The 21,721-nt window shown below is 29.9% G+C and overlaps 2 protein-coding genes and 1 pseudogene across 2 annotated transcripts; 1 reads left to right on the top strand and 2 right to left on the bottom strand.

The window, feature by feature from the left end:
* Positions 1 to 1,201: 1,201 nt before the first annotated feature.
* On the bottom strand, positions 1,202 to 9,389 carry LOC100815387 (polygalacturonase At1g48100-like; annotated as a pseudogene).
* LOC100820176 (mitogen-activated protein kinase kinase 3) lies at positions 9,284 to 13,902 on the top strand. Its single transcript, XM_003553549.5, has 9 exons — positions 9,284 to 9,670; positions 9,813 to 10,067; positions 10,707 to 10,925; positions 11,014 to 11,151; positions 11,290 to 11,457; positions 11,919 to 12,032; positions 12,360 to 12,467; positions 12,898 to 12,989; positions 13,352 to 13,902. Exons 1-9 carry the CDS (start codon positions 9,569 to 9,571, stop codon positions 13,734 to 13,736), a joined length of 1,581 nt encoding a protein of 526 aa, XP_003553597.1. The 5' UTR covers positions 9,284 to 9,568; the 3' UTR covers positions 13,737 to 13,902.
* A 583-nt stretch (positions 13,903 to 14,485) lies between these two features.
* Positions 14,486 to 19,135, bottom strand: LOC547542 (polygalacturonase PG1). The gene is made up of 6 exons (NM_001251162.2): positions 18,872 to 19,135; positions 18,140 to 18,271; positions 17,467 to 17,682; positions 16,986 to 17,193; positions 15,799 to 15,989; positions 14,486 to 15,139 (listed from the first exon to the last, which is right to left on the bottom strand). Exons 1-6 carry the CDS (start codon positions 19,058 to 19,060, stop codon positions 14,744 to 14,746), a joined length of 1,332 nt encoding a protein of 443 aa, NP_001238091.1. The 5' UTR covers positions 19,061 to 19,135; the 3' UTR covers positions 14,486 to 14,743.
* Between the last annotated feature and the right edge of the window lie 2,586 nt (positions 19,136 to 21,721).

Raw genomic sequence — 21,721 nt, 5'->3', positions numbered from 1 at the left:
TTAATGACAAAAATGTCTTCGATACGGCGTCGCATTGTGCGTTCTCTAAAACGTCGTCGTTTTCGTTTAGTCATTTCTTCAATAATTAGTCCTCTCTACAGTAAAAAAAATAAAAAGAAGACTAAATATATTTTTATTTCCGTAATAATAATATTTGAAAATCTGAAACTAGTGTTTTTTTCTTATTACTATATTGTATTATATTTATTATCTGTTTATATGTTTAACAATGTAAATCGTAAATTGTTTTACAATGTTTTTTAACTGCGAATTATTTTACAATATTCATGACCAATTATTTTTAATTATAACTTGAAGAAGCACGGATACAAATTAAAATATGTAAAACTAATATTATATTAATATAAAAATATGAATCCTCGATTAAAATTAAAATTATTAATTTTACGTAATTTTTTGATGCGGCATAGATGACGAGAGTTTTAACAACTCGTTGATTTAAAGAGAATACCAAAGATTGAAGAATTAAAAAAAATCTCAAATTTATATTTAATCATAATCTTTCTTTATTTTGGACTCTATATTGGGTGGTTCGCGCTTATCATTGAATGTTAGATTTTCATACTAGAATCTTGGCATCTTCTTTCACATATTGATCCCGTTTTATACAATGGTTGTATAGATATGATATGATAAGAAAGAGAAAAACAAAAGGGATTATTTTGGATGTCTCTTTATAGATTCCAGACCTAGTTTGACAAATTAATCCTGCATTGGCCTAATAACTAGGTCTCAAAGGTCATATATTAGGAACCTTCCATTGGTGAAGGAACCTTAATTCACACGTGAAACACAATCATGACTAAAAATTCATTATAGGTAGGGATGTTATCCAATTAGTCATTTTTTCATGCCACCTAACATAAGAAACACTGAATTAAAAAAATGATAAAAATAGTCACAATAAAGTCTGAATTAGTCTCTCTCGAATTTTTATCTCTCATTTGTATCTTACATAGATTGAGTTGTCTCAGCTCGTGAGATTAGAGATTCCTTAGAATATTTCACCTCAAAGGACTAATGCTCAATAGTTGTCAAAACAGGTGTTGGTGATATAAAGATGTCTATATATTACTGTTGTTAACCTATAGTGTTCGAAAAAAAAATGCAACATACTATGGTGAAAAAATTAATGTAACTTACGAAGGTGGAAAAAGAGTGGTGGCACTTGAGTATGTGACTATACCTGCCATGTTTTAATTCTGACACCAGTGAGGGTATTTTGGATAGTTTGGATAGTGAGGTTTCTAACAGATGTTTTGGTATTCTCTCTGCCAAGACTTCCAATGCTGATTCCATGGCCAGGTCCACAGTTAGCATTGTGTACATATATGTCCGAGCAACCAGTTTGTGTAGAGATACAGTCATCGCCTGCACAATTTAGTAAAAACAAATTTTTACTCTCTAATCAGTGTATTGTAAATTAATTGTGTTTGATATCTCATTCTAGATGATGAAATGATAGTTTAAGATTTTGATTTTTTTGTATTAAATATAATTATTATGCTTACCACAAGTGTGGTGCTGTAGATGACCACGTTTTGGGAGTTTTTAAGTGAATTCCATCAGTGTTTGGGCTATCACCAGGTGATGAAACATTTATATCAAAGACCTGAACATTTGTGCAAGAGTCAAACTTGAGATGGGTTTTTTGACTGTTCTGAATTGTTATGCCTGTGACTGTTACACCATCACTTCCATAGAACCTGAGTGCCTATATACATAACAATAAAGAAGGGTTAAAGTGTGATTTTGCTCCCTTAAAATATCACAAATTTTTATTTAGTTCTTATAAAAATTTAATTCACTTTTAATTCTTATATTTATTAAAAGTGATGTATTTTTAGTATCTAATTAAAAACTAAAAAGGGTGTTTTTTTAAATGTAAGGACTGAAGAGGAATAAGTTTTGTGTAGAATTAAAACAAAAGTCATATTTAACTCAAAGAAACAATAACATAACTCTTACTGTTGATTTTGTGCTTCAAAGTCTTCCATTGCTTTCCAGCATCACTTCTGTGGGATTGTAAGTGGGAGAGTCATTGTTCCACCAAACAGAGCCTTGACCATCAATGACACCTTTGCCTCTGATTGTAATTGTATTAAGCTTTGAGAATTCAAGCCATTGCAAGGTATTAGAACCCGGACTTTTCACGATGGTTATGACGTTGATTTTAGACAATTCAAAATCGTTCGTTGAATGTCTCAAATACTATATGATAAGCATCCTTTTAACATTTCATGGATTGTTGAGTTTTATTCTAAAAAAAAGTTTTTTTTTTAGTTTTAGAAAATATTTTTTGTCCTCACTTGTAATTGTAAAAATGTCTTCATCATTTTGTCTTTTATGATTAAAGTAGATGGTTTATGTAATGACAAATTTTTATGTAGGTAAATTTATTGATTTTTTATAATAATTATCTTAAATATTACATAAATCATAATTTTTAATTAATTGATGATGTAAATATTTGTACAACAATAATACACAGAAATTAAACTCAAATTATTATTACAATGAATAATGAGAATTCCTTAATTACGGCATCCAATGAATGCATTGTCTTGATTCTATGGAATCAAACCAATTATCATAAATTATGTTAATATTGTTTCCATATATGTATTATGACCGTTATTCTTAATATATATATATATATATATATATATATATATATATATATATATATATATATATATATATATATATATATATATATATATATATATATATATACACACGTTCAATATCTCTTTTGTTTTGAGATTTTTTAACTTCCACTTGATTGTCTTTTAGAATTAATAAAGGAAATTTATAGTTATAACTTGTTAACTTATTTCTGGTAATAAATTAATAAATTCTTTTATTTTAGAGGTTAATAAATTCTTTTATTTTAGAGGTGTGAAAATAAAATTACTTTTAGAAAATAACATCCGCTCCTTTTCTTTATGTTCTCTAATGGCTTGGTTGATTTTGTTTGATTGGAGGCTCTAATCAAGGGATTCTCATTATTCTTTATAAATATTAGTAAAAATATGAAATAAAAAATAATATTTTCTCAAAATAAAAGGGTCATTGGCCTATATATTTTCTAGTCAGAGTCGTATATAGAGATTATAAGACCTAAAATAAAATTTACTTCAAATTTTAATTTAATACAATTTGTTAATTTTTTTTTAAAAATTGTGAGTTGATATTTTAAATATTATTCAAATTTTAAATTGACTCAATTAAAGATTTAAATTAATTTATGTATACAAAATATCAACATGAAATAAAATTTTAACCAAATATGTGATCTTATAATCAATTTTTTTCGCTAAAATATCTTTTTTTATATATCAACCATAGACACTAAATTTAAATTTTGTATTAATTTTAATAGATTTTTTTTAGGTAAAGGAGAGGTTAAATATAAAATAGATATAAAATAATTTTCTTTAACATTTTGAAATAAAATTAAAATTTTAGATAAATGATTTATGTTGATTATTACATTCATAACTTAAGATTATGTAGTCTTATTAATGAAAAAATGATTACAAATAATAAATCATATTTTAATAAAATTTACCACTTAATAATTTAAATTGACAAAAATATATTAAAAATGTAAAAAAAATAAAATAAAACTCTTGGGGGCCTAAGACAAAGACCTCATTTGGCCTTATGATTTCTAGTGCTTGTATAGTGACATATTGGAGAGAAAAACATGGGAAGAGAGAGAGTAATTACTTCACCCGAAAAACAATGTTTTGCTCACAATTAGGGCCTGAGAAAGAGATTGGTTTCAGCAAAAATACAGAACCAGATGGAACAAGCAGCTGCCCATGCATCTTCAAAGGCCTGTTTTTTTAGTATGGTACCAAGTTAATGAGAAGCTACCTTGGTGCAAAAAAATACACACTCACAAACTAGTTGTTTATCACTTGAACAAAACTTAGATGCATTCTTTAGGCATTTTTGTTGTTGTTCTTTAATTATAATTGGAGTTTTACTTTGATAATTCACATAATAATACTTTGCATTAAAGTTCAATATAGATTATCTAGATAAAAAAAAACTTTAATTCCAATACAAATAAGTCGTTATTTTGAGTATTAATAAAATCTCCTCAGGTAAAATTTTGGATTTAAATGTAATTGAAAAAAATATAATTAAAAGAGAGAATTCTACTAAAAATAAGTAGTCAGATTTTAACTGATATTAGTCATAAGCGGATAAATATTTCAAACCAATGTCAAGATAGAAAAAAAAATCTGATTCCGATTAATGAACCACACTAAAAATACATATAAAACTATATTTAAGTGTTGTCGTTATCTTTTTTCTTTTTAATATTTTCTTAGGATCTAATTATTAATTATCGTAAAAATAAAAATAGTTTATTTTCATAATAGTTATTTTAAAAGTAAACACATTAAAATTAAATTCTTGATGCTGATTAATTATATATATACTTCCTGTATATTTGTTTTATTTTCCTCCTATCTTATTCTATCATCAAACAATACAAGACACGATAACATCTGACTATAAAAAACACAATACAAGACACGAGAACATCCATCACTAGAACCACTGACTATATTGTAGAAACACCGAGGAAAAGTAAAAGATACTCGAAGATGTGAAAAAGATTTTGTATATTTCTGTGTTTGAATACAATGATGTGCTCTTATTTATCTTTTATAAGGAGACAACTGAATAAAAATATAAATTAAGGATAAAATCATGACTAATCCTAAATTTAATTACAATATCAAATAAATCTACATAATATCTAATTACAGTATGTATAAATCTGCATAATATTGTAACAAATCAGCACAATATCATAACATCCCTCAAAGTCAAGTAGATTGGGAGAATGAGGTTTAATGAATAAATCAGCTGGCTGGTCAAGAGTGTCAATGGAGACAACATGAAAGTTCACCGCGAACAAGATGTTGACAAATGAAGTGGCAATCAATCTTAATATACTTGGTGTGTTCATGAAAAATATCATTGTGGGCAATTTGGCATCTAACTAAAAATGAAATTTCCTATCCAACTTATTCTTATCAATATAATTCAAGGAATTATTTTTTTTTCTCTTTTTTAAAGAACCCCCTGAAGTTCGGAGAAAAAAAGATTAAATAATTTTTTATTATCTTAATTTAAATAATGAGCCTCCAAATGGCACTTTGGTTGTCACAATAAAGATCAGTGGAGGAAGATTGAGTTACTTCTAAATGAGCAAGAAGTCAACCAAACCATAATATTTCAAAAGTAGTATCAGCAAGTGCACAGTATTTAGCTTCGGTGCTGGAACAAGCTGTTGAAGTTTTTTTCTTACTTCGCCAAGAAATAAGAGAATCTCCAAGAAAAATACAAAACATCAGTGGTGGAGCGATGATCAATAGGATCACCTTAGAATCTAGATATGATTAGATTTGTCAGACCCTTGAGCCTCTTGGTTAGTGTCTTGCTGCTGCAATCTACTTTTCTCAACAAATGCTTCAAGTTGCCCAAACACTAAAAATCATTAGTAGATAGAATTATGTTAATTTCTTAACAAGCGTATCAGTTTGTCAAAGTAATAATAAATGGTCAGACCGAATGTCAAGTTCACAGAAACTTTGATTGAACTTGGAGTTTGTATATATCAAATTTTAAGCAACAAAATGACTAAAAGTGAGTATATTTTGAGTAATAATGCAGAAATGTAAAATTCAACCATAACAAAGGCATACAAATAAAAAGATCCAAGAGACAAAAGAAAAACAAACACTTTGGGCGTGGAGAATGACACTTGAGTGTAGATTTTCGTAGAAGTTTTGGATCTTTGGCTGACCAAAAGTACTATTGATGCAATGTTAAAGATTTTCATTATTTAAAGTTATTTTAATTATTACCTTCATCAACTAAACTACTTTGACCATGATCTCTCATGTGGAGGAGTCTAAATCACTTGATTTCACTCCTAATTCCTTAGAAAGTTGAACCAACTAACTTGTGCTTAAGAATAAAGATGCATAAATAAAGCTAACTAACATCATTTCATCCCTAGACATGGGTTACTTAGAAGTTTTTTCAAGTTCTTAGAGTAAAAAAATGTGCCAATGGTGAAAACCCCATAACATACATGTAAATGGGTGATTAAACCATAAACAAAGCAATAGACATAGAAAAGAAACAATAATGCTAAAAGAACATTAAATGGATAGTAAAAATTATTACATAAAAGAGTTTTGTTATCCAAGCCCCCAACAATGGATAAATTTGCCTCTCATTATCATGAGAGGCTCAAAACATGAAGATGGAACAAGGAAAGTGGAAGAAATGGAAGAGGAAGAGCTCCCAAAGTGGATATTTTTCTTTAGAACATGCCCTCGACAAACTCCTCTCCCCATGGAACAATGCATCGCTTATATGACACTTCAAAATGCTATACTATCATGCTTTTTGAAAAATCATTGTGTGCTAAGCTTGCATGTGCGCATTGAGTGCACATACATAATATAACAGCTTAAGTGATCACGCGCTAAGCCTCCAAATGCGCGCTTAGTACACATGCACAGTACAACTGACTTCTAGTTTGGCCTCTCATGCTGAGTACACTCCTCCAATTCTTCATGCATTTTTTTGATGATGTACTAATACTCTATAAAATAAAACCAAACAGTATAAATTTACTCACTTTAGCATTCTGAAACTAAAAACCTAAATTTTTATCTTTTTAGATAAAAAAAAACATTAAAAGAATTAGATAATTACTATATAATTTAAATGCACAAACTAAATATGGATAACAATTATCAAATTAATAGTAAAAAAGGTTCAATAAATGACATAATAGGGATGGGGAAGGGGTACACAAAGTCACACGGAAAGATGTTCTGAGATGATTATATTTTTCAACAAGACTTTGCTTTTGAATTTCAGCTGCAAAGAATATAAAATATTTGATTGAAGATTATTAGCTAATCTATTGCAAGATACATTTTTATGTCCTTTTACTACCTAGACCATGGTTCCATCTCCTACAATGTTACACAACCAAAAATATTTAATTAAAGGGTATTAGCTAATCTATTGTAAGATTCATTTTTTGTTCTTTTCCTACCAGGGGACAATACTTCTTATCATATTCATTGTATAATTACATAGCTTTCTGTATCACTGATTCAGACACAAAAAGGCATAGGCTAACTCACCCTTGTAGTGTTGGTGACTTGTTTGCCAAAAGTGCTCTGAACCCATATGCACATGATCATCACTGAGCATTTGGTTATAGTTATTCACAATTAGTAAACTTTATTCCTGAATTCACCTCCTTTGAAATATGACTATATGGTGCTTCCTCCTACTCGATCAAAGTCGTAATATATTGTTTTAATTGTTCAGAAATTTCTTCACCGAAACTTAAAATGAGATGAATTCTTTGACCAGGTTGCGATCCTGGTTTGTGTTAGTTTTTACGGATAAAGAAAAGACACTCTGCAAGGAATATCATACTCCAAATAAAAAAATCAACTCAAAATAAATGAATAATAATTTTTCACTCTGGATTCTAAGCCAAATTTTCATAGTGACAACAAAGTCTTGACCGAAAATAAATAGACTAAATGTTATTCTACCTTGACTATTATATACTTAACAAATAATGATGAAGAATCTTTTAAAAATATTATAAAATATCAAGTAAAAAATTATATAACAATATTATTATAATAATATTATAAGAATTTAATTGAAATACATTAATGATATAAAGATTTTTTTGCCTTCACATATGATCATATATTGTCATTTAATTGAAAATTATTTAATTTTATAATAATTTCAAAAGTTATATATAGACTAATTTCTAATTGGTTAACAATATATAAAACATTTTACATGGATAATAAATATAATATATTATCATTCAATCACAATTTTATATACGTGGAATGTGTTAACTTTTATAATAATTATTTTAAAATTCATCATAATTTTAAATTTTGATTGGTTAATCATATCATATAAAATTTACTAAGCAGAAAATGTATAAAAATTATACTCTAAGATTAATAATAATTATTTTTATTTATTATTACGAGCGGAAACATAGGTGTTGTCGCGCATGTGTGTTCACATTTCTATTTTATTATCATATTTTTATGTGTTGAAATCAATATATTATTATGTATTGGTGTATATGTTAATTTTATTATTTGTTTTAGTTTGATTTGCTTTTTTATTTATTGTTTCCTTTGATTTATTTGTTGATGGCTTAAGTGACTCTAAAAACAATAAGTAAAAAGAAGTCAATTTAAAATTAATTATTTTTATTACTTTTTTAAGGGACTTAAGGGAGGAAAATAATCAGTAAAAAATATTGAAAATTTTTCAGTAAATTGAAAACAAGTATTTCTAAAGTAAAACACAAGTTTTTTCTATATATAAAAAAAAGCTTTCAATTTTAAAATATATAGCAAAAATCATTTCCTTTGCTACTTCCTTTTTGCTTGAAGCACAGAGTATGCAATCAAAAGTGATCATGGATGGATCATGGAAGTTGGGTTGTATTGTTTTCTGGCATTCCCCAATGCAAACACCTGCAAAACACAAAAATAATAGTAAAAAAATTGATCTTGAATGCATAGTTATAATTCACGCATTATTTTGAGTCTAAACAAAATGAATTTTCAAACTGTAAATCAAATTACAACCAAAAAAGATAATTATAAGTAAAAAGTAGAAAAAGAGAAATCCAAATAACAAAAGTAAAAGATGAATGGAGAAGAGAGAATGACTTGCAGTATTACAACAGCATGTTGGTTTATTTTTTCTTTTTATGCTTTTGTGAGCTGTTTATGTTTCGTAATAGAATTGTGGGCAATTCAGAATAAAAAAGAAACGCAGGTAGTTAAGTAAGTGGTTAAATAAATCGTGAAACATGGAAAAGTTCAAAAAAATATTGGATAAATTCTTTGAAGAGAGAATAGAAGTGAGGAAAAAAGTTTTTCAAAAAAAGTGGAGAAAAAATAATTGAAATTTTTAAATTTCTACCATTGTTTTTATTTATAATTTTAATTATTTTGTTGAAAGAAAAGATTATGAGAGAACAGATCAATTGAAAGTTAGATATGATAAGGAATTTTAGAATAATTAAGGAACAAAGATAAAAACAGTTTTTAAATGGGTTATCCATTTATCTATTAGTATAGATTAAAATTCCCTATCCTCCCCAGCTTTTTTTTTATATCAACCTCCCCAGCTTAGAATAGTGTATTATACATAAATAAACCCACGAGTTTGAGTAACGTAACGTTGCTAACACCGCAACCTTTTCACCCACCACTTACCTTGAATCCCACAAACACATTCTGTTCCTTCATTTGTTCCTTTCCACCCCAATAACCCACGCAAAAACCTTAAATTGCATATTAAAACTGAAACCCCTTTTGTTTTTGTTTTTTTTTTTAGCCTTAGTTTAGAACTTCAAAAGGGTCACAGCATCTGGGGTTTGTTTCTTTTTGAGACCACATTCAATTTTTTTATGTGAATCCTCACAACGATGTCTGGGTTGGAGGAATTGAGAAAAAAGCTTGCACCTTTATTTGATGCCGAGAAGGGTTTCTCATCAAGTTCAACATTGGACCCTTGTGATTCTTACACAGTAACCTTCTCTCACTCATTACTCTTTATCCAAGCATGGTCTTAATAATACGTAGTATTAAAAAGGGTATGGATGGTTTTGTCTAATATTTTTTTTTTGTTATTTTGTTTATGGGTTTTGGTTGATTGATTCAATTGAGAAGTTCTCGGATGGTGGGACTGTTAACTTGTTGAGTAGATCATATGGGGTTTACAATATCAACGAGCTTGGGTTGCAGAAGTGCACATCTAGGTCCGTGGATGAAACTGATCACAGTGAGAAAACGTATAAGTGTTGTTCCCATGAGATGAGAATATTTGGAGCAATAGGGAGTGGTGCCAGTAGTGTTGTGCAGAGAGCTATACATATACCAACACATAGGATTCTGGCATTAAAGAAGATCAACATCTTCGAGAAGGTATTGTTTCTTACCTTTTTATTCTTGTTGCTTTTCACTATAAATTCACTTGGTTGAAAATTTTAATTTGAATCTCATGTGGTGTAGGACTGTCTTTTTATGTTACTTGTAGTTCTTTATAAGAATTTAATTAGAATGCATGCACTGTGTAAAGGACTAAAGGTTTTTTAGACTAATAGTGTAAAAGTTTTTTTACTCTGTAATTTAATTATGCGTTTTCTTGTATGATAAGATTGATGCCTTTTTGTAATTATTATGTGTAAAATTTTTAGACTGATATAGAAATTATTCCTTAATTATACATAGTCTTAAAAATTATACATTGTAGTTTTTTATGATTACTAAGCATGTATAGTAGTACACAAGAGACAAGTTATTTGACTATCTAAATGTGATATTTTGTTGATGCTGGGTAATGCACTCTTGATATGTTTTGTTTTTGAAGATTTGAAAATACTAGACACTTTGTTATGGGGCTTATTGGTAATGTCTACTTCTAAATGGATAAAAGAGCAACGTGGCAATAATGAATGAGACCTTACCCCCGGCCCTCGTAAAAAAACATTCACAAAAAGTTAAAAGGTCAAATTGTAAAAATCACCTGTTTGCCTAATGGTTGTATTTCTTTGTGCCAATTAGGAGAAAAGGCAGCAGCTCCTTACTGAGATAAGGACATTATGCGAAGCACCATGTTATGAGGGTCTTGTAGAATTTCACGGGGCATTTTACACCCCAGACTCTGGACAGATAAGCATAGCTTTGGAGTACATGGATGGAGGATCGCTTGCAGATATTTTGCGAATGCATAGAAGAATACCTGAACCTATTCTATCTTCCATGTTTCAGAAGCTCCTGCATGTAATGAAAATAATCTTATATTTTTGTTTTCAGTTTTTAATTTCAAAATGCACTAAGATATGCTACTTGGCCTTTTATCTTTTGGAAGGGTCTAAGCTATCTCCATGGAGTCAGACATCTAGTTCACAGAGACATAAAGCCTGCCAATCTACTAGTAAATCTTAAGGGGGAGCCAAAGATTACTGATTTTGGTATTAGTGCTGGCTTAGAGAATTCAGTGGCAATGGTTAGTATATCCCGTCAGTTTTAGTTTATTGTCACTTGTTGCTTCCATAAAATTGTTTTCAAATGTCGATTTTATTGTTTAATCATTATTACAACCATTCTATGAAGTCCATGTTCATAAAAAGTTGCTACTTTGTAGTGTGCTACATTTGTTGGAACTGTTACATACATGTCGCCTGAGAGGATTCGAAATGAAAACTATTCTTATCCAGCTGATATTTGGAGCCTTGGTCTTGCTCTTTTTGAGTGTGGGACAGGAGAATTCCCGTATACTGCAAATGAAGGTCCTGTCAATCTTATGTTGCAGGTGTGTGTGCCAATGCTTATTGATGCTATTTGTTTTCTTTTGTATGATTAAACGTGCATGTTTTCTGAGAAGAACATCCTTGTTGACCATTTTTTACATGTCTTTTTCCTATCACTTGTAGAAAAACTTTTTATCTAAAGTAATAGCAGTAATCACACAAAAGGAAACAAAGTATATCTAAATTTGTCATTGCAATATGCCATAAATTTCAGATAAATGAGATAATTCATATTATGTTCAATATGGCATACAATGTACTCAAAATAAATTCTCCCAAGTTTTCACATCTGAATTTTGAGTTCTTTGGCACTACATGGTAAATTAATTGGTATTTATTGAGCTCAATGTTATAGAAATATGTCCAAACCCTGCAACACATGAATGGCTATTCCATTCTAGTAATCTGATTTCATGCATGTACTTCTTCTGTCTGAAAATAATTATACTTTGTCTTGTGACAGATCCTGGATGATCCATCACCATCACCATTGAAAAACAAGTTTTCACCTGAATTCTGCTCCTTTGTTGATGCTTGCTTACAAAAGGATCCAGATACCAGGCCAACAGCAGAGCAGGTGAGGAAAATGAGATAATCCTTAATGTGATAAGAGCATGGTGTCTGGCATATACGGTATGCAATTTCGTGGCTGTTGAAGTTGATTGCTTTGTCTATCCCTCTACCTAAAACACAAATACTTTGGTGATTGTGCATTTATATTGTTTGATTTACCTTCTTTTTTTTACATTTGCAATTTTTCCTGGTGGAAAATAGATTGTGTTCCCTAGATTTTGTTGGTTCCAACCACTAGATACAGCTTACAAAGTCAATCTTGTCTTTAGCCACTTCATTGGACATATGCACGATAACTTGAAGTTGATAATTCAGTGTTTCCCTATTGCAGCTGCTTTCGCACCCCTTTATCACAAAGTATGAGGATGCCAAGGTCGATTTGGCAGGATTTGTTCGAAGCGTTTTTGATCCTACACAAAGAATGAAGGATTTAGCAGATGTAAGTAGCTGCCAATTTTTATCTCTATATTATTTGAGCTTACATACGCATATTTTATTCTGTTGTGCAAGTAAAAAACATAAAACAATGAGTGGCTATTAGTTACAATGTGAAGTTTTGCTTTCCATAGGTTGCTTCGCTGATGAGATGAAGTTTATAATGCTCATTTTAGGCCTTAAGTCTGCATCATTTATTTTAGGCCCTCTTGCAAACCATATCTAAATGAAATTACAAGCTCTTTTTTCTCCAAAACATTCATTTGAGTTCACAACGAAGAAAATTAGAATTCCATTAGTTTCTTTCGCATGGATACTCTAGTTTTTGTTATGTGGATCATTCATTGTCTATGTCAAGATTTTAGATATTTAGAGAGGTTGTGATCGGTACATAAAGTCAGAATTTTGTTTTGACTTGCATTTTTTCTCTCCAGATGTTGACAATACATTATTACTTGCTATTTGATGGACCTGATGATTTGTGGCAACATACAAGGAATTTATATAGCGAAAGCTCAATTTTCAGGTGTGTACTGTTTTATATATTTATTTCTGCATCAAGAAAAATTGCCATTTGTAACAGTTTATCTCTTTTTAGTTCTTACTATGATTAGAAAAAAATAATACAAGCGAAACAATTCACTTGAAAGTAGCTTGCTTCTTCAAGGAGCAACAGTTTTTGTTCTTAATTTAGCTCTGTTATGACATAAGAAATGGAATATATTGAGTAAATATGATTTCTGGAATTTCCATTATATCAAGGGCCTGGTCAAACTGAGTAGTTTGTGGTTAATCAGTTTACATTATATCAAGAATGAATTATGAAACTCCTTCCAAAGTCTTCTCTAGATCTCACTAACAATAACATTATCCTTCTACATTTTGTAGTTTCTCTGGGAAACAACATCGTGGTCCAAGTAATATCTTTACATCTCTATCAAGTATTAGAACTACATTGGTTGGTGACTGGCCTCCTGAAAAGTTGGTGCATGTTGTTGAGAGGCTCCAATGCCGCACTCACGGTGAAGATGGAGTTGCAATTAGGGTATCAGGATCCTTCATAATTGGAAATCAGTTCCTCATATGTGGAGATGGCATTCAAGTAGAGGGCTTGCCAAACTTCAAGGATCTTGGAATTGACATTCCTAGCAAAAGAATGGGTACATTTCATGAACAGTTCATTGTGGAACCAACAAGCCTTATTGGATGCGAACCAACTAGCCTTATTGGATGCTACACCATTGTCAAACAAGAGCTATACATTAACCAGTAATGTTATATTACATTATGGTGTCACTCAATTCAACACACTTAACACCAAGAATCTTGATTTCCACAGAATCCTGTTCTCCCACTTGTAAAAACACTTACAAATTTCTCATATATCTATGTTTTGAAAAATTGTTAATAGTGTGATATGAATTCATTTAAATTTAGCATGTGATTTTGTTACAGCTACTTTAGTACTTCCTCTTCCTTCTGCTGAGCAACTAGCAGATATCTTTAGCAAAGCTTGTTGCCTAGGCTCTTTGTATCTGTTATTAGTTAGCTCTTTGTATATAAAACAAGTTGGTTTGTACCATTACTGACTCATTCATTCAGATTTTCAATGAATCAGTTTTCTCATTCACATTTTACTCAAAACCTTCTTTGTTTTCTTCTATAACTGAAAGATTACCAGAGTGCATTTGGTAGCTACTTATTCATTTTCTACAAAATTTCAGCCTCAACAAACAAGCTCATTTCGGCCATGAGACCCCGGAATTTGACCTGGTCCTCAGCTTAATTCAATTCGGACATTACAAAAACCAAATTTCACTATTATTTGTTGAGTAAGAAACATGTTAAACAACAAAATAAATCAAATCAGAACTGCTTATCTTCTGCTTAGCTCATCATGACTCATATCACGCAAAGTTTCTAAATTCAATTAGTTGTCTCGTGAGGATCAAGTCACTCATAGAACCACCACAACCTAGACCCGTATTAAAACACCAATATGTAAAAGGTTGCCAGACATAATTGAAAAAAAAAATTGATATATTACATATGGCTAATACACTCTTTCCACTTCATACATTTTTCAATCTAAGTAGTATAGGCTTGTAAATCTTCTCCCCCAACATCTTTTTGACACACGGTATTACAATCCACTAAATCCAACATTATATTACATGAATGTGAACTAATTTTAAGATATCATAATAACTAACTAGTAACAACTTTCCATGATGTATATATCATAATAATCTATATATCCCGGACATTGTGTTGATAAATTCAGCAAGAATCAATGTTAGAATTGATTCCTCCTTCTTTTGATGGGTTTCCTCTCTGAAGACATTCAACAGGAGGGACCGTTGTGGTCTTCAACTCCCCATATGCTTCCCAACAAAATGGAACATTGGAATTTTTAGTTTCTTGGGCTGATTCCAGTTGTATGGTATCAAGGGTTATGCCACTGCAAGGTAAGTTGTCACTACATGCAAAATAGATAGGCTCCTTAGTGTATGTTCCCTTTACATTCACATAATGTATGCCTGAAACTGCCACAGCTGATGATTCATTCCTGCACCTTCCACCGTCACAATAGTATTGGTCAATGGAAATTGGAGTTTGAACCCCAGAAACTTGAACGTTCGAGAACATGATATTTTGGACCGAACCAGAGCCACCCTATGGAGTACAAAATCAACAACTTTCAAAATTAATCTATGGAAAAAAGATTGGTCGACACTTCATTGCTAATAGACCTCTTAAGAAGAGAAATATAAAGAAAAATTAAAAGGTGTCTCTTTGAACCTCTCTTTATTGATTCCAGACCTGACAAATTAAGCAAATGACTAAAAACTCAATAACTAGGCCTCAAAAGTTATATATCGAGAACTTTTTAGTGGGGAATGAACCTTGGTACCGATGCAAAACACTAAAGCATGACCAAAAATCTATTAGATGAAGGTTTATGATAAGATTTGTCTAACGAGGCATTTTCTACGCCATCTCATGCAAGAAACACCAAGATAACCGAACTAAGAGTAAGAATGGTATAATTTCAGATAATCTCTCTTGAATTTTTATCCTTTATTTGTAACTTATATACACTGACTTGACTTGAGTGTGAGAGTAAGTATTAGATTATGAGAATATGTACAATTTTTAAAAAAATATTCCACCTCGAGAGACTAGTGTTGAACAAGTGTTAAAAACATAAAGTAGGTGTTAGAAATATAAACATCTCCATATATCATTGGTCTTAACCATAGTGTAAAAGTTGGAAAAATAATGTAACCTACTATAAGGTGTAAAACAAAAAGGGTTGTGACACGTGACTATACCTGCCATGTTTTAATTCTGACACCAGTGAGGGTATTTTGGATAGTAACATCTCGGACGGTGACATTTCTAACACAGGCTTTAGTGTTCTCTCTGCCAAGACTTCCAATGCTGATTCCATGACCAGGTCCACAATTCACATTGTGTACATATATGTCCGAGCAACCAGTTTGTATAGAGACGCAATCATCGCCTGCACAATTTAGTAGAGTAAATTTTACTCACATGAACAAATTATTGACCAAGTTTCAGTGTTCAAACTACTCTGCTTAAATTATTTCATAATACCCATTTGGGAGGTAATTAAATTATTGAATTATTTTGAGATAATTTATTTATGGTTCTATTATTTATTTAAAGAATTCTACCAGCGCACTTCTTGTTATTTCTATATTTGTTCCTGAATTAATAAAATGTCACCATGAAAAAAGTTATTTCATTTTCATCTAACACTTTTTTATGTTAAAATTCACATGAAAATCATTGGATCGATGACATGGATTTCACTAGCTATATATTTTGTGCATCCCCATTTTATATTTTTAGAATGAATAATGTGAGAAGTTTAAATCAATCTTAAAAGCTAGTTCAAGGGATAAGGGTTACTCCTCACTTATATATTCTAATATGAGATTATGTTTAGTCGATATGGGACTAGCGAAAGCTTGGTCTCAGGATCAGAATTGACTCTGATACCATCTTAGAATGAATAATGTGAGAAACCTAACTCAAACCCAAAAGTTAGCTCAATGGATAAAGATTGCCCTTCACTTAATGTGAGATTACTTTTAACCGATGTGGAACTTAAATTATTTTCAACAAGATTGTGATTTTTGACTAAATACAAGTTGAGATGGTGGACCGTCTAAAGGGATTGCAACTCGGACCTTAATTTTGTCATTCATGAGATCGATGAGATTAGTGTTTGCAAATTTGCATTATTAGTATTTCTCTTTATTTTATTTTGTTGGTCTCATAGCATGCATGGTAGTTAGAAGTTATATACTATTAGATAGAGACTAATATACAAGTTGAGACTGCGGACCCATACAAAGGATTAATATAATTTCATTCACGAGATGAGATAGTGTTTGTGTAAATTGTGTGTTTGATATCTCATTCTAGATGATGAAATATGCGTTTAAGATTTTGATTTTTTTTTAAATTATATACTAATTATTATGCTTACCGCAAGCAAGTGTGCTACTATAGATGACCACGTTTTGGGAGTTTTGCAAGTGAATTCCATCAGTGTTGGGGCTATCACCAGGTGATGAAACACTGATGCCAGAGACTTGAACATTTGTGCAAGAGTCAAACTTGAGATGGGTTTGTTGACTATTCTGAATTGTTATGCCTGTCACTGTTACACCATCACTTCCATAGAACCTGAGTGCCTAATTATAAAGAAGTAATTAATAAGAGAACAAGTGAGAATTTTTGCTGATAAAAAAAACATGACAATTTTATATTAGTTTCAATGTAAAGGAGAATTTCAATGGGAGATATAAGACTGATCCAGTGATTGGTCGGAAAAAGATGAAAGGAGAAGGGAGAAAAGAGAGGTCACGGGTTCAAATTCCTTTAAGTGATATTTCTAACAAAACTAATAAACCTAATTAACATTTACATATATAAAAAAAAGTTCAATGATGCAAAAGGACTCTTACTGTTGGTTTTGTGCTTGGAAGTCTTCCATTGCTTTCCAGCATCACTTCTGTGGGATTGTAAGTGGGAGAGTCATTGTTCCACCAAACCGAGCCTTGACCATCAATGACACCTTTGCCTCTGATTGTGATTGTATTAAGTTTTGAGAATTCAAGCCATTGCAAGGTACCAGAGCCCCAAGCTTCAGAGCTTGTAGGTGCAATGATTTTGCCATCCAACTGCATGTATTTTTATGAACATAATATGAGAGTCTTATGATCCATCTTAAAATCAATTCACATTACAGAAAGTATATAAAATGGCACATTGGCACCAGGAATTAATATGTAAAACTTTCCCATATTTCTCACAGGAAAATGTACTATAAACTCTAATATCATATTAAAATTTATCTTGAAATTAATAGACTGAAATTGTTCACCAAACATGTACAGTGTACTTTAAGAATTAAAGTGATGTGACTTTTAACCCTAATAAACAACCTTTCTTCAATTTGAGTAAAAAAAAATTATTTAAACTTTTTTTTATCTCCATAAAAATGTCTTCACCATAAAAATATGAAATAAAAACAAAACATTAAGTCAAAAAGGGGCCATTGGCCTATATATGCTCTAGTGTTTGTAGGGTGACATATAGGAGAGGAAAATGTGGGAAGAGATGGACTAATTCCTTCACCTGAAAAACAATGTTTGGCTCACAATTAGGGCCTGAGAAAGAGATTGGTTTCACCAAAAATACAGAACCAGATGGAACAACCATTGTTGAACCCTCCACCTTACAAGCAGCTGCCCATGCATCTTCAAAGGCCTGTTTTTTTAATATGGAACTGAGTTAATACTTACAGCAATAAATATAATTAACGAGAAGCTACCATAAGTGCAACAAACTGGAGGGTTTATTTTTTTTTCTTTTTTTATTTTTTAGCCTAATTATACTAGTTGTTTTATAAATTTGATCTCTATTTTTTTCACAAATTTAATCCTCCATTATTTTAATTATGTAATTTTGATTTATTTATTAACGTGATATTATTCACTTTTCATATCAACACATTCATTCATGTGAAATGAACATGGTATAAAGTTATGTCTACATTTCTATTAAATGAATGTTAGATTTTTAATAAACGAATGAACCAAAATTGTATAATTAAAAGAATGGGATATGAAATTCATGAAAAATAAAAATGGGAGAACCAAATTCATAAAATGATGATAATAGGGAGAGCAAAAGTGTAATTACGGCTATTTTATTTTCTTAAGTTAACAAGGCTTAGGAAACAGCCATTGACTTTTGTCATCATCTGAGAAGTGAAATGGCAGAAAGCAAAACTGAAATTGAATCCATGATGAGGCAAATTAAATAAGGAATATTATATCAATTAATTAATTTGATGAAATCACGTACCTTTGTATCATCTGCATGTCCATCACCTTTAGCACCATAGTCTAACACATTAAAAGAAGTAGCAGATGCAGCAGCTTTCAGTTTCCTCCAGTGGCTGACACGTGCTGCTGTGCAGCTTGAAGACCACACAGAAAATGCAATGGCAATTATCAATGCAATGGTGTTTAGTTTCATATTCATATTCTTCATTTTCAAATATACACAGAGATACAAAGTAATAAGAAGCTGAAGAATGAAATTATTTGAAGAGAAAAGTGTTATGCTGCTAACAGAGCGGGAAATTGAAGCTCTATTTATAGAAGAAAAAAAATTGTGACACTTGCAATGCACACGAGCCAAACAGTAGCAAAATCGTGACCAGTTCACAGGTAAATGGACAATGCTAGAATTTAGTTTTGTTATTTAATTGAAAACTGTTCATTATATTTTATAATATAATTTAAGTACACAATATATTATCATATGTATATTTTAAAAGTCAAGGATTTTATTATACATGTATTGATTATTTGATTATATATTTCCTTTTTTCCTTTTTTTTTTCGGATTTAGATTGACCCACCCATTCACAAGCATCGATATGGATTAATTTTAACCGTAACGTTAGAGTTGAATCTTATTGGTAGCACGTTGTGGTAGGCCCATACCATGGACTCAAATTAATGGCTAGGGTTTTTTTTCTTTCTCCTCTCTTATTCTTGCAAATTAAAATAATAATAATAACTTAGAAAAGAAAAGAAAAATGCAATACACCAGAACATCTGAATTCAATATTCCTCATGACATATGATATGACAAAACTTAAGAAATTTAATGATGATTTTTTATATTGCAATTGTTGCACTCACGGACTCATCTAACATTTTTATCTTCTTTTGTGATTACAATAATCATTTTCATTTCTTTTCATTTCATCTCTCTAATTTGTTTCTTTCCAATTATTTATATCCTTTTGGGTACGAAACAATTTTTTTTCTAAAGAAATTAGTTTTACACCCAAAAAGTAAAACACACAGTAATAGAATTAAAAAAAATAATAATATATAACAATGATGATAATAATCAGTTGTTATTACTTGCTTGACCTGCCAAAACTCTACTTCAAGCATGCACCAACGACTTGTTGGTTGTTATTGTTAAGTCTATGTGGCGCTTGCTTTGTTTTATTAATTCCTGTTAGTTTAGTTGACAATAATATAAAACTTGTCATTGCATAGTGGTTATTAATTCATTAATTGCTTGTTTAAATCTTCTATGCTGTGATTATCCTTTTCTTGTTTCGTTAAATAGGAAGGAACCTTGCCATGAGGATATGGTCTAGGTCAATGATTTCCTCTTTCATGATTAGGCCATTAAGGGCTAGCTCAACAAATATTCTAATCATCAAACAACATTTAATGCGACAATATCGCCTATATAAGATGTTCTGCATGGCCATGGACACAAAATCATATTCTAAAATAAAATAGCTAGAATCGGATATATTTTTTAAAAAAAGTGATATTTTTATGTGCACAACCAAATAGAATAAACAAAGACTGATTTTTGGTATAAAAAAAACAGACCGATTTAATTTGTATTCAATTCCATTCTATCTTGATGTGAAATCCTATTATAATTCTAATTCATTCATAGTGCAAATTGAAACACATTTATGATAAAAAAATGGAGAAGAAAGCAAAATTAATTAATCATGGTATTTTAGGTAAAGTATTTATGGGTGCTCCATATCATGGATATCTCCTCTTATTTTCATGGGCGAATTGCATAGCCTTTTTAGTTGAAACGATTAAATTATATTATTTTTATTTTAATTTAAAAATCACACTATTTTCTTTTAAAATTTAAAATATGTTACATGTAATTTATTTTAACATAAATAAACTTCTTAACGATGGAAAATAATTTAAAATGATTTTCACTTATTTTGATTTCTATAACTCTTTTCTTCTTTCTAAAAAGTTGAAAGTTATCTATCTATAATATATTCTATATATACTATGGGATATATTGGATTAGGATTTTAAAAGACTATTTTAGCATAAAAAAAATCTTGTGAATTTTAAAAATTATATAAAAATATTATGAATTATCAAATTTTTTTATAAAACTTTTGTGATAGTTTGGATTTTATTTATATCATAAGAATTTAAAGGATTTGAAAGAATTTTATAGATTTATATGATTTGAAAGGATTATATGAATTTTTAAAAATACATTTAAAATTACAAGAGTTAGTAAAAAAAATAATAAAAACTAATGACGTTTGGATAAAAAAAGTAAAATCAATATAATTTTTTTAATCTTTTAATAGCTATATTAATTTTAGTTCTATGTCATTTTATACTAACATTTCTTGCGAAATCTAATGACATGTGTTAAATACAGTATAATAATAAGTATGTATCATAAGGAGTAGTGAAAAGTGAAAAATTGGTAAGAAGGTTACTGAATTATATGGATGACAAAATAAAGGGTGATAATCATAAAAATATTGTGTTAAACAGGTGATGGACACCGTTAATATAAAAAAAACATGATTAGTTTTAGCATATATAAACATTAATTTAATTTTTTTAAAAAAAGAAAAAATGAAGGGAATGAGTATATTTGACATTTTTTATTCCAAAAAAATAGGAGAAATATATGTGGTATACACATCTTGGAGAATATTAAAGAAAAAAGAAGGTATGTATAATTAGAGAAAATAAAGTCTCGTAACTAATAGAAAAAGAAAAAAAAATTAACAAAATCTCAAGAGTTTAAATAAGATTGTTTAATAGATGTTTATATTAAAAAGTCTAATAAAATTCATTAAAATTTTTCTTAAAAAATAATTCACCGATGTAT

This window comes from Glycine max, chromosome 19 (genome assembly GCF_000004515.6).
Source record: "Glycine max cultivar Williams 82 chromosome 19, Glycine_max_v4.0, whole genome shotgun sequence".
Classification (NCBI taxonomy): domain Eukaryota; kingdom Viridiplantae; phylum Streptophyta; class Magnoliopsida; order Fabales; family Fabaceae; genus Glycine; species Glycine max.
Note: the sequence above shows the minus strand (reverse complement) of the source record. Positions and strands in the feature narration are given on the sequence as shown.

Coding starts and splice junctions, on each gene's coding strand:
- LOC100820176 (XM_003553549.5), top strand. CDS start 9,569: ATGTCTGGGTTGGAGGAATTGAGAAAAAAGCTTGCACCTTTATTTGAT. Junction 9,671..9,812: donor ACCCTTGTGATTCTTACACA/GTAACCTTCTCT, acceptor TCAATTGAGAAG/TTCTCGGATGGTGGGACTGT. Junction 12,033..12,359: donor CCAGGCCAACAGCAGAGCAG/GTGAGGAAAATG, acceptor TCCCTATTGCAG/CTGCTTTCGCACCCCTTTAT.
- LOC547542 (NM_001251162.2), bottom strand. CDS start 19,060: ATGAAGAATATGAATATGAAACTAAACACCATTGCATTGATAATTGCC. Junction 18,272..18,871: donor GACATGCAGATGATACAAAG/GTACGTGATTTC, acceptor TTAAAAAAACAG/GCCTTTGAAGATGCATGGGC. Junction 17,683..18,139: donor AGCCAAACATTGTTTTTCAG/GTGAAGGAATTA, acceptor AAATACATGCAG/TTGGATGGCAAAATCATTGC.